The sequence below is a fragment of the Gekko japonicus genome, unplaced genomic scaffold, assembly GCF_001447785.1.
Source record: "Gekko japonicus isolate JY-2015 unplaced genomic scaffold, Gekko_japonicus_V1.1 scaffold1152, whole genome shotgun sequence".
Lineage (NCBI taxonomy): Eukaryota > Metazoa > Chordata > Lepidosauria > Squamata > Gekkonidae > Gekko > Gekko japonicus.
Window position 1 is genome coordinate 79,236 of NW_015160872.1, and position 13,611 is coordinate 92,846.

The 13,611-nt window shown below is 48.0% G+C and overlaps 1 protein-coding gene across 1 annotated transcript in view; it reads right to left on the bottom strand.

The window, feature by feature from the left end:
- Positions 1-3,000: 3,000 nt before the first annotated feature.
- APOM (apolipoprotein M) overlaps positions 3,001-13,611 on the bottom strand; it is an 18,286-nt gene continuing 7,675 nt past the window's right edge. Inside the window, exons 2-4 of the mRNA XM_015422397.1 lie at positions 12,975-13,117; positions 5,480-5,553; positions 3,001-3,092 (exon numbers count right to left, since the gene is read on the bottom strand). Coding sequence (XP_015277883.1) covers positions 3,001-3,092; positions 5,480-5,553; positions 12,975-13,117 — 309 coding nt within the window. The remainder of the gene's footprint in view (positions 3,093-5,479; positions 5,554-12,974; positions 13,118-13,611) is intronic.

The following is a 13,611-nucleotide window of genomic DNA, read 5'->3' on the forward strand; positions in this document are numbered from 1 at the left end:
CATGAAATCACCGTGTAAAGGTAAAGGTTCCCTTGCTCGAAAGCCAGTCGAATCCGACTCTAGGGTTGCGGTGCTCATCTCAGTTTCAAAGCCGAAGAGCCAGCGCTGTCCGAAGACGTTTCCGTGGTCATGTGGCCGGCATGACTAAACACCAAGGCGCACGGAACGCTGTTACCTTCCCACCGAAGTGGTACGTGTTTATCTACTTGCAATTTCTTGCTTTCGAACTGCTAGGTTGGCAGGAGCTGGGACCAGAGATGGGAGCTCACTCCGTCATGGATGGCAACCCGGGTCTCGAACTGTTGAACTACCCACCTTCCACAGCCTGCAGTTCAGCGTCTTAACCACTTGAGCCACCGCAGCTCCTATCACCGTAGCCATTGACAATTTGTCAGGAGGAGGCAGAGTGAAGAATGGATCTGCATTTCCCTCAAGACTATCTCCCGTTCCTTCCCATGGCGACCTAGTGTGCCCAGGAGGATTCTGGTTATGTTCTAGGGTGCAGACTCCATTCACGGTCAGGCCTGTTAGGCCTCATTGTTGCCCCCACTTGAACTGGGAGGGTGGCCGAGAACACACCCAACCGCATTACCCTGCAGCTGAGCGCTCCAGGGGAAGGCCAAGGCAAGTTGTCTTGCAGAGAACCTGATCTGTTATTAGTGCCCCTTATCTTTGAGGAACCTTTCGTAACCTGGGCAGAAATCCCCAGGGTCCCCTGCAACACAGCTGGGAAACCCCTGATCTAGATGAACAAAATGGGTTGTTAAACAGAGGCCATGTGACATATGCCTTGGGAAAGGAACGCACGAAGCTGCCTTATATTGAATCTCATCCCCTGGGCCTCTCCGTAATGATCCTTATTTGGACTGAGCCGTGTTGGTCTGAAGCAACAGAACAACGCACACGAAAGCTTATACCCAGAATTAAACTTTGTTGGTCTTAAAAGTGCCACTGGACTCAGACTTTGGGTTTTTTTGACTGGCAGAAGCACAGGTCTTTCATGTCCCTGGCTACTTGATCCTTTTAACTGGGGTCTCTGGCAATGCTCCCTCTAAGCTGCGGAGTCTCGTGAGCAAACAGTCTACTTTGTGAGCTACTGGCATTAAAGTTGAGAGCGAGCGATTGGGCTGCTGCATATAAATTAGTTTGCTCTGGAGCCATTCCTTCCTGAGCGAGGACAAAAATGTGTGAGCCAGAGGCTAAAAAACTGTGAGCTAGCTCACACTGACTCAGCTTAGAGGGAACACTGGTCTCTGGGACTCTCTACTGCTGAGCCATTCCCACCACCACCACCACCGGGCCCACCCTGATCCTAATCACGAGTTTCTTGGGGTTATCAAAATTAATAATAGGAGAGGAACTCTGATCAGTGCTGCAGTGCTCAGGCCATAACCATCCTTCCCTTCCCCAACCATCCCCCCCACCCCACCCCAATTTAAATGGTCCCTCTCCTTCCCAGACTGGAATTTGCCCTGAGAATAAAAAAATCTACAGATGACTGTTAACAATGTTTAATGAACAAGGGAGATCCTAATTACAATTCCCAGTCTTGCTTAGCCCTTGTAACAGGAAGAATGTAATTCTAGGCTGCGTGGGTGAAATTGTATTTGTGCAGCGGGACAGGATGGTTTATCTTACCCAATGAGTGTTAGGTTCAAGATTCTTGAAATTCACAGGCACCTAGGAGAGACAGCAGAAGTGGAATGGTTATTATAGCAGGAATTTCCAGCCTTTCGGGTGTGTCTCTGGCCTCAGGAATCCAGATGATTATTTAGTTAGCCTGGTGTAGTCTTTGAACACAGTCACAAACAACACAAGGACCTCTGATGTCATCATCCTTCGGTCTAGACCGAAGCAATGGGTTCCGACTGGAAGGAACTGCACAGTAAATGTCAGGTCTTAGAAGCCAAGCAGGGTCAGCCCTCAGCATTTGGCTGGGAGACTTTCAAGGAGTTTCAGGGTCACTACGCAGAGGCAGGCAATGGCAAACCACCTTTGTTAGTCTGTTGCCTTGAAACCCTTACAGGGTTGCCATAAGTTTTGATTGATTAAATTTGATTTTCAACTGCCCTCCCCCGAAAGGACAGGGCTCAGGCCGCTTTACAACACCGTATGAGTCAAGTTACCATAGTATGGGTCAGCTGTGACTTGGAGCCGCTTTACGCATACAAACAAGGAACATCCTGAAATGAGGACGTCGGGCAAACACAGCTTTTTTGTCTAGTACTGAAGAGCTGCTGCTTTCAGCAGAGAAAGGGAAGACTTTTTGAAGTCAAGAGGAGGAGGAGGAGGAGATTGGATTTATACCCCACCCTTCACTACCCAAAGGAGTCTCAAGAGTGGCTTACAATCGCCTTTCCCTTCCCCTCCCCACAACAGACACCCTGTGAGGTAGGCGGGGCTGAGAGGGCTCTCGAGAACAGCTCTGAAATAACTTGTGACTGACCCAAGGTCACACCAGCAGCTGCATGTAGAGGAGCGGAGAATCAAACCCAGTTCTCCCAGATTAGAGTCTGCACTCTTAACCACAACACCAAACCTGGCTTAGGTTGTATGGAAAGCATCTGAGCAAAGCCCTCTCTTCCAGGCTTGTTTGATGAGATTGGAGTAGATTACTGGACATTCACATGACCGTTTGGTACGTGGTTGGCCAATGCATGTTCTGCCTTCCCAAATTCAAGGGAGTTTGTAGTAAATATACTTGTTTAACCATGGTCGGTGAGTATCTTCAGAAAGGGCTGTGAGCAAGGCTGTTTGAAGGCCTCCCTCAACCTCTACCTGTCCTAGGGCCGGCCAGCCACCCACCTGCCTGAAGGTTTCCCGTTGACACGACTGCTGCTTTCCCCACCTTCCTTTTTAGCTTAGGGAGGAGAGGGGGGCAGATGGTACCACCCTTCCAGTGGCTACATTGGGCCCCGGGGTCATCAAGCGCTGGCTGCTGGTTGTAGGAGCATTCTAACACGAAGGCACCATGGAATTCACCAGGCAACTTTGAAAGGTCTACCGTGGGCTTCTGCACCAAGGGAACAGTGCTGGGCCGTACACTGGTACCTTGTCAGCAGAGAACAACTCCGTCTGCATGTGGGGCCGGCCTGTAGGGTTGGATTTAGAAGCAATCATCCCTCAGGATTCTACCACTGCAAAATGTAGAGGGTGGGGAGAACCCCATATTCTAAACTAGGCTGGCCAGCTGTAACAATCAGGAATCCATTTCGTGGTTTATATTAGTTCCAGGATACTAGATTCTGGAGAAGATCCAGTCCAGGTTTTATTCACATCTGGAGATAAACGAGCTAGACTAGAACTGCTCTGGGAGGCCTTGCATTCCTTCCTTCATTTTATCCGGAGTAAAATTATTAGATGCTTATTAAAGAGACCATGAGCGTCTTCCTGGATGTTTGCAGTGTCTCACACCAGCCTCCGGTGGGACCTGGAGATCTCTGGGAATGACAGCTGGTCTCAGGATGACAGAGATCACTTCCTCTAGAGAAAACGGCTGCTTTGGAGGGGGCAGGGCAATCAAAGACGAGTCTTGTCTGCCAGGATGGCTGTCCTCAAGCAGAGTGAAGAAGAGTTTGGGTTTATACCCCACCCTTCACTCGGAGTCTCAGAGCGGCTTACAATCTCCTTTCCCTTCCCCTCCCCACAACAGACGCCCTGTGAGGTAGGTGGGGCCGAGAGAGCTCTGACAGAAACTGCCCTTTCAAGGACAGCGCTTGTCAGAACTATGGCTTGCCCAAGGTCATCCAGCAGCTGTGTGTGGAGGAGTGGGGAATCACACCCGGTTCTCCCAGATTAGAGTCTGTGCACTTAACCACTACACCAGACTGGCTTGAGATTGCGCCATACTCAGTAACTGTGTATGGAGGTAGATTTACTGCAAGAATTTGTAATGGAGACCCAACACATTGTGAGCTATGTACAGCTTTAATTTCTTTGGCCCATTTGTATACCCCACCTTTCTACGTGCACAGTCGGGACCCAAGATGGGTGGGAAATGGTAAATAAAATAAGAAAATATTAATATTGAAATTAATTAAAATCACTGATAAAACAGATAACTAAAAAGTAATTAAAGGAGATAATCAAAACAGTTAATTAAACCAAGCCCATTTAAATTGCCCCATAAGCTCCTTTAAACAATTCTGTCTTATAGCTTTCCTGGAAGGCCTCAAAGGGAGGTGCCTGCCTCACCCCTTTCGGGAGACTATCCCATAACAGTGGAGCAGCAACAGAAAGGCCTGGACATAAGAACATAAGAAGAGCACTCCTGGATCAGACCAATAGTCCGTCTAGTCCAGCTTCCTGTCTCACAGAGTGGCCAACCAGTTCCTCTCGAAGTCCAACAACTGGGCATAGAGACTGAGGCAATCCCCTGATGTTGCCTCCTGGCTCTGGGATTCAGAGGATTAGTGCCTCTGAATGTGGATGTTTGAGGAGGCTAGTAGTAACCATTGATAGACTTATCCTCTGTGAACCTCTCTAATCCCCTTTTAAAGCTGTTTATTCCTGTGGCCATCGCTACGTCCTCTGGCAGCAAATTCCACATTTGAATCACTCTCTGTGTAAGGTGGTATTTTCTTTTGTCCATCCTGAACCCACTGCCCATCAGCTTCAGTGGATGCCCTTAAGTTCTAGTATTTTTGGGAGAGGGAGAAAAATTTCTCTTTGTCAGCACTCCGTGCGTAATTTTATAAACCTCTGTCATGTTCCCCATTAGCCATCTCTTTCCTAAACAGAAAAGTCCCAGACCCATCAACCTTTCCTCATAAGGAAGGCGTTCCAACCCCCTAATCGTCTTGGTTGCAAATAATGGAGACAGAAAGCCCAAAAGCTTGATGAAATGGCATTGATCCAACAGAGATAGATCAGGATGGGTAGCTGCGTTAGTCTGTCTGTAGCAGCACAAAAGAGCAAGAGTCCAGTAGCACCTTAAAGACTAACATATTTTGTTAGTCTTTAAGGTGCTACTGGACTCTTGTTCTTTTCTGCTGATCCAACAGGTAAACTAAATATAAATGACCACGTAATTGCTTTACCTGTTGGACTGATACCTTTTCTTTAAACTTTAGAAGCTTGATGCAGGGGTGATCAGTCATTTATATCTTTCAGGCTACATATGCATATTGGTTGAGGACATCTTGTTTCATTGTATCTGAAGAAGTGTGCCTGGCCACAAAAGCTTATACTTTTCATAAAACAGTGTTGGTCTTAAAGGTGCCGCTGGACTCAAACTTTGTTCTTTTTTTATATCAGTTATTCATTTCGATGCATTAAAGTCCGAGTAAATGTTATCTGCCATTACGTTCATCTGACATTATGTTTGCTTTTCCGTGGCACAGCATCATGCATGGAGTTTCCAGATATTCCCGCAATAAATCTACCTTTTCACTCAGACTAAATCTGTGCTGCACAATCTGTGTAGGACTATACCTATATTGGCTCTGACAATGGGGATGATGGTGGGGAAGCATCTTACCTTCTGTAGCCAGATCAGCACTCTGCTCCGTAAGCAAGTAGATCCATGACCGGGGAACACACTGGCCTGTCTTCCTGGAAAAGTGATGGGAAAATTAAATGTGGGTATATATGTATTTATTTACAAAGAGCCAAGTTGGTGTAGTGGTTAGGAGCGCAGACTCTAATCTGGGAGAACCGGGTTTGATTCCCCACGCCTCCACATGCAGCTGCTGGTGTGACCTTGGGTCAGTCATAAGTTCTCTCACAGCTGTTCTCTCAAGGGCAGTTCTCGAGAGAGCTCTCTCAGCCCCACCTACCTCACAGGGTGTCTGTGGTGGGGAGGGGAAGGAAAAGGAGGTTGTAAGCCGCTCTGAGACACCTTTGGGTAGTGAAAGGTGGGGTATAAATCCAATCTCTTCTCTTCTTCTCCTCTCAGACTTCTAGACCGCTTGCCCCCTCATCAAAGGTGAGCTGAAGGCATTTTAAACATAAAAAAGCCAACAGAAACTTATTTCCTCAGTGACACAGGCATACATGACATTTATTTGTTTCATTTATACCCCACCTTTCTCTCCAGCAGGGATTCAAAGTGACTTACAACATTCTCCCCTTCTCCACTTTGGTGTCGTGGTTAAGTGCGCGGACTCTAATCTGGGAGAACCGAGTTTTATTCCCCACGCCTCCACTTGCACCTGGCTGGATGATCCTGGGCAAGCCGTAGTTCTGGCACAGCTGTTCCTGAAAAAGAGCAGTTTCTGTCAGAGCTCTCTCAGCCCCACCTACCTCACAGGGTGTCTGTTGTGGGGAGGGGAAGGGAAAGAAGGAGAAGAGGAGATTGGATTTATACCCCGCCCTTCACTTGGAGTCTCAGAGTGGCTTACAAACTCCTTTCCCTTCCCCTCCCCACAACAGACACCCTGTGAGGTGGGTGGGGCTGAGAGAGCTCTTAACAGAAACTTCTCTTTTTCAAGGACAGCTGTGCCAGAGCTTGTGACTAACCCAAGGTCACATCAGCAGGTGCAAGTGGAGGAGTGGGGAATCAAACCCGGTTCTCCCAGATTAGAGTCTGCGCACTTAACCACTACTCCAAACTGGCTCTGGCGTTTGTAAGCCACTCTGAGACTCTTTCGGGTACTGAAGGGCGGGGTATGAATCCAATGTCTTCTTTTTCTTCCATTTTGTCATCACGACAACCCTGTGGGGTAGGTAAGGCCAACTCAAGGTCACCCATCAAGCTTTCATAGCACAACTGGGGATTCGAACCTGGGTCTTCCAGATCCTAGTCTGACACTCTGACACCACACTGGCTCTGAACTGTCTTAATAAAGGTGTCCTGCAGCTGTTCTTTTGGGATTTCCCCCACAAGATCCAGCAGCTTCCCACACAACTGTGACCTTACTGTCTGTAAAAAAGGCCACCTTGGGAATGTTCTGCTCAATAACACCTTAAAAGCAAAAGCATTACAAATCTGTCTGTTGTTCTACCTACTGAGTACCAACCTGTCCTTCAGGAAGGTCAGAACAGTATACATATTTCTCCCCTCCTCATTTTTATGAGGTTTATGTGAGTTAAAGTTAGGCTGAGAGAGAGCGTCTGGTCCAATGTCACCCAATGAGTTCCTAGTCTTCAAAAAGGTCTTGTCCAGGTAATCCGCAATGTGGCTCCTGTCAGTGTGTTTCTTTCTGACAGCCATTCACTTATCTCAAACCAATACCCAGCCCTCCAGTTTGTCTTCATCTCACTGAAGCAGGTAGTACTTCAGAAGAATCCAGGAGGAAGAAAACTTCCTTTTTGGGGGGCACCTGTTTTGAGTGGACTTCCTGTTCTCCTCAACCCTAGAGTTTTGTCCAAATCATACCGCCTAGCCCGTAGCTACAGTGGGGCAATTGGAGGCTCCACCCCCTTCCTTAAAGGGCCAGCCCCACAATATTTCCTTCTGATTTTTTATTTAAATTATTGTTTAAGCATTTTTAAAAGGCTGTAACTAACCTCACAAATGTCAGCTGGTGTGCGCTGCTGCAAAGGGCTATGTGTGATACCAGGAAAATCACTGCTGCTGATGGAGACTTGTGACTCCTCTTAGCATTTACACACGAGTTTTGGGTGTTCGAAACATGAGTTTTGGGAGTTTGGAACACGCTGTCAGCGTTAGCGTGGCAACTGTAGTATTACATGCACTGAGATCAGCAGGATTTACTTAAGAGCAAATTATGTAAAGTAAATAACTTCCAGTTCCTGGTCTTTAGCCCCACCAGCCAGAAAAGTTGTTGCCCCAAAGCCTCAAAATCCCAGCTACAGGGCTGCCTAGGGCATCGTCATGCTAGTGACCTGGTGTCACTTCTAGGTATTTGCTGGAAGTGACATCATGCTGCTGACATAATACCATTTAAAGAAATTTCCTCCTTCCGGGCTTCTGTGAGCTGGCAGGCAACATAAAGTGGGAATCCTGATCTCCCTAGACCCCACCTGAAGGTTGGCAACTCTGGGTGGTTGTGCAGGAAATCATAGAGAATTCATCTTTAATTTTAAAGCTCTCTTTGATCTTTCATGATACTCCAGGTGACTTACAACATAAAGTAAGTGGTTCAGCATAGAGAAGAAAACTGAAAAACATACAGATTTACCATAATTTCCATATATGTTTATGTACAAAACAGTTGTGACCCAAAATTAAAAGTCAAAAGTACAATACAATTCTCAGATTTGTACACAGACAGACTCTTGACAAACTTTTCAGAACAAGGTTTCCCCTGAAATCTGCATTTCTATATCATAAACAAACCAAAATTTGTTGTTGAGGAGCACAAACTCTGGTTTATTTGGTGGTTCGCAACCTTCCTCTCTCCTCTGTCTCTTGCCATATATGCCAAGAGTGAAGCCCTCCTGGTTTCATCTAAATCCGATTTGTTGTGACATTAGAGTTGCCAGGTCCAGGTTGGAAAATACCTGGAGACTTTGGGGGTGGATCCAGGAGAGGGTGGGGTTTGGGGATGGGAGGGGCCTCAGCATGGTACAATCCCATAGAGTCCACCCTTCAAAGCAGCCATTTTCTCCAGGGAAACTGATCCCTGTCAGTTGAAGATCAGTTGTAAAAGCGGGAGATCCCCAGGCCTCACCTGGAAGCTGGCAACCCTATGTGACATTGGAATACAGGCACCTCAACACCTATGAGGTTGTTTTTTCCACAAAAATTGGATATTAAACCTTGGTTAAATCCTGTTTCCAGATCTTGGTTACTATGAAAGAAATGAGCCCAATCTCTTTATGCACCCACATTCAGACATCACAACAAACTGGAGTAAGATTGAAGACTTTCCAAACCAGGATGCTTTTCTTCATGGCAGGGTGTGTGAGGAGACGTGGAAGGGAATGTGTAAGGCCAAAAAGAGAACCAGTGTGATCATGTAGCTGAATATTTTAATGCTTATTTTTAATTAATATCCGACTTTTCTCCTTCATCAGAGCTTAAAGCAGCTTACCGCCTGGCTCTCCCACACTATCTTCACAACAACAACCCTGTGAGGTAGGATAGACTGAGAGACTGACGGGCGCATGGTCACCCAGTGACTTTCTATGAGAGAGTGGGGATTCAAACTCAGGTTGTCCCAGGTCATAATTTGACAATCCAACCACAATACCATGCCAGCTCTCATGTAGTGATTAGAGTGTTGGACTAGGACCTTGGCGATCCAAATTCAAATCCCTGCTTGTCATGAAACTTACTGGGATGACCTTGGGCCCCTCAGCCTCTCTCAGCCTCACCTACTTCTTTAGCTTGGGGCTCTTTGGCTTGGAGAAACGACGGCTGAGGAGGTGACATGATTGAGATTATGCATGGGGTAGAGCAGGTAGAGAAAGAGGTACTTTTCTCCCTTTCTCACAATACAAGACCTCGTGGGCACTCAATGAAATTGCTGAGCAGTTGGGTTAGAACGGATAAAAGGAAGTACTTCTTCACCCAAAGAGTGATTAACACGTGGAATTCACTGCCGCAGGAGGTGGCGGCGGCTACAAGCATGGACGGCTTCAAGAGGGAATTAGATAAACATATGGAGCAGAGGGCCATCGGTGGCTATTAGCCACAAGGGATAGATAGGGACTCTCAGGCTGGGGCAAGTGATGCTCTGTCATCTTGGTGCTTGGGGGGGGGGGGACAACAGTGGGAGGGCTTCTAGTGTCCTGGCCCCACTGATGGACCTCCTGATGGCACCTGGTATTTTTGGCCACTGTGTGACAGAGTGTTGGACTGGATGGGCCATTGGCCTGATCCAACATTGGCTTCTCTGATGTTCTTATGTTTACCTCACAGTGTCATTGTGAGGATAAAGTAGAGGGAGGACAGGAGAACAACGCCTGTTGCTCTGAGCTCCACTGATGAAGGAAAGGATAAAAACGCACTCAACGAAAAACAGCTAGTTCTGCTTCTGAGGCTACTGGATGCCCCATTCCTTCTTTCCAGCGGCAACTGATGCTATTACGAACTATTACATGTTTGAATTTGGGAGGCTTCCGAAAGCAGTTATCATGGCATTTGCTGTTGTTGCACAACAACACTACCACAGAGCATTATCATATATTATTGTCATACATTTTTGTTCCACCAACTCCTTGCCATGCTTTCCACCCAAAAAAGGAATGGATGAACGTAAGGCTGGATTTATTATAGAGAGGATAAGTGGCCAATAGTTGGGACCGGATGTGTTTGAAGATCTGATTGTGCGGATGTGTGTGGAGATGGTGAAGAATGGATGTGGGTATTATAATCAGGTCCTGAGGACTTCCTGGGAAAGCATGACCTCTGACCTGGAAGCTTTCCCCCTGCTCACCATAGTTACTAGGAGTGAATGCCAGTTAGTATGACTCTCAGCCTAACCTACTTCACAGGGTTGTCATGAGGATAAAATGGAGGAGAAGGGAATGAATGCAAGCTACTTTGGGTCCCCATTGTGGAGAAAAGTGGGCTATAAATGAAATAAATAAATAAATTTACACTGTTTGCTGGGCAACAGTACAAGGACTTTGAAGCACGCTCAATGGGTGTTTTCTGTCTCCCTGACTCACATGTGCCCTTTTCTCCTCATGACTGAGGTACATGGTTAGAAGCAGGTGGCTGCCTTCCCCTGAATGCCGTTTTCTCTGCCTTAAAGCACCCCATAGAGCCGCTATTGGCTCCACTGCAAAACTTTCACACAGCCTCATAAGTAATGTGATTTCACAAACAGAAGTCAGAAGCAGCTCCACCGGATGCTGTAAGGAGGAGAAAATAGTGCGGAGGGGAAGGCAGCTACCGATTCAGCCTACATGCCCTGGATGTGAGGAGGAAAAAGGCTTGTGTGAGTTGAGTCTGGGAGGCACAAAACTCCCACTGAAAGGCACTTCGCCCTGACCTGGATAGCCCAGGCCAGCCTGATCTCGGAAGCTAAGCAGGGCCGGCCCTGGAAAGTATTTGGATGGAAGACCTCCAGAGAATACCAGGGTAAGCCACTTCTCCGAACATCCTCCATGCCCTAGTAGGAGTCGCCAGAGGTCGCCATGACTTTCAGGCACGGGCACACACACACACAACAATACACACACAAAAAGTCTGCTTCAAAGCTCTCTCACATCATCACCTGACACAAGTGTGAGGGCTCTGTAATGTGTAAAGAGGCCATCTGGATTTGGGAAAGCCAGTTTCAAATTCCAGTTCTGCCATGGAAGTACACTGGGTGACCTTGGGCCAGTCACTGTCTCTCAACTGAATTTTCCTCACAGGGTTATTGTGAGAATAAAAATGGGGGGAAGGGTGAAAGAACCATATATGTCATCCTGACATCTTTTGGAGGGTGAGATAGCAGTGGGGATCCTGGAAGGGGATGCTGCATTCCCTTCTCCATTTTTAGGCCCAAGCCTGAAGAAAAGGGTGAGCAGTAGGCCCAGGGCCGGTCCTACCAATAGGCCAACCTAGGCGACTGCCTAGAGCGCAGAGAACAGAGGGGTGCAGAACTGATGCTGTAGTGAAAGGCGCCACAGCAACATGTCCTTCGGTGCCCCCAGCTCAGGAGCAGCTCGCCTTCCCCGCCACGGCGGTGGTGAGTGCTGCAGCCACCGCCGAGCTCTGCCAGACGCCACATCTCTCAAAGCACTGTCTCCTGGTCCTGCCCAGCTGCAGGCTACCCCCCATGCTCCGCCACTGCCACGTCCCTGTCAGCAAGGGAGAGTGCACACTGCTGGGCGGCTCTCTCCTGGCTAGGCGAGCTCTCTCTCTCTCGCTCCTGATCTCTTTTGGCTGCCTGCCACTCTGTGCCGGTTGCACGTGGGGTGGGGTGGTGCCACCGCTGCCCGAAGCAATAGCAAGCAGAGAGAGGGCGGCTGCCTTTCTGGGGACTCCGGCGTGGCCACTTGCTCCCCCAACACACAGCATCAGCTGGCTGAAGCCTCTCCTCATGCCTGTATTTTGCCATTCGGGTTGCCTGACATCAGCTCTCACTTCCCAATATAGGACCTCTCCCCTTTCCCACCTTTCAGCTTCCCCACTTGCTGCCTATAATTTGGTGGGACTGTGGCAAACTCAAACGCAGCCCAACATTTTGTGTGCGATTTCTTACTATGCCTTATTTTGTTTAGGTTTTTACCCCTACACACACACACACTTTTTAGCAAGTCACATCTTTCAGCAAATCGGGGGGGTGGGGTGGGGTTTCATCACATGGCTAAATTATAACTGCAGCGAGTCCTGGGATGTTATTTTTTAAATATGTATGGAAGCCAGCACATATCTATTCAAGCATATACACATCTCTCAAAGCAGGCTCCATTTGGGTTTTCTGCCTCAGGTGTCCTGCATTTTCAGCTCTCCGTTCTGTACATTCTTAAAAAGCCCTCTTCTTATCATGAACATTCATATACCATCTCTAGAAAGCTGTGGTCCAATTAAATCCTTGACGGCTGGATTTATTTTTACTTGTCTTATGCCTCACTTTTATCCCCATTGGGAACCCCAAATGGTTTATAACATCAGTTTCTCCTCCCCCACTTTATCCTCACAACAACAACCCAGTGAGGTTGGTCTGACTGACAGAGAGAATGACTGGCCCAAGGTCACCCCAAAAGAAGAAGAGGTTGGATTTATACCCTGCCCTTCACTACCTGAAGGAGTCTCAGAGTGGCTTACAGTCTCTTTCCCTTCTCCTCCCCACAACAGACACCCTGTGAGGTAGGTGGGGCTGAAAGAGCTCTGAAAGGACTGCCCTTGAGAGAACAGCTCTGAAAGAACTTGTGATTGACCAGAGGTCACATCAGCAGCTGCATGTGAAGGAGTGGGGAATCAAACCTGGTTCTCCCAGGCTGGAGCCTGCGCTCTTAACCACTACACCAAACAGGCTCTCAAAAGCTTCTATGGCAGATCGAGGATTTGAACCTAGAACTTAATCCGACACTTTAACCACTATGCCATACTATTACCACACTTGCGTGGATGAGTCATGGCTGGACACAGAAAGAATATGGGGGTTTTTTTGGGGGGGGGAACTCACAGTCGGATGGCAGCTCTCAGCTGCAGCCGCTCTGGGTCGTTGCTCTGGGTCATACGAAACATGATGCCGTCAGCAGTGGTGAAGGTCTCCAGAGAAGAGGGAGATGACGAAGCTGCCGCTATGAAGAACCATGTGCCACAGTACTGCAAAGGGAATCGGCAGTCAGTCAGTCATTGGCCATTCAGAGCCAAGAGACAGGATTCGGGAGTGAGGTGATTTGCAGCTGAGAAGTGTTGCCGAAGGGTTTCTAGTTGTTTCCAGGCCTGATACGTTTTCACTGAAGTACCTGGAACACCATAGGATGTAAGGTTGCCAGCCTCCAGACGGCAGCTGGAGACCTGAGATTACCACTGATATCCAGGCTACAGAGATCAGTTCCCCTGGAGAAAACAGCTGCTTTGGAAGGTGGAATCTATGGTATCATACACCATTGAAGTCCCCCCCTCCCCAACCACCCTTCCCCAACCACCCCTCCTCAGGCTCTGCCCCCAAAATATCCAGGTCTTTCCCAGCCTGGAGCTGGCAGCCCTAATAATTTGGGTGGAAATGGGTGGGGAGGAATAGCAGGAGAAAAGCAGCGGGTGGGGGAAAGCACTAATCACATCCTCCCCCTACCTCTTCTCTGCTGAACGCTCTT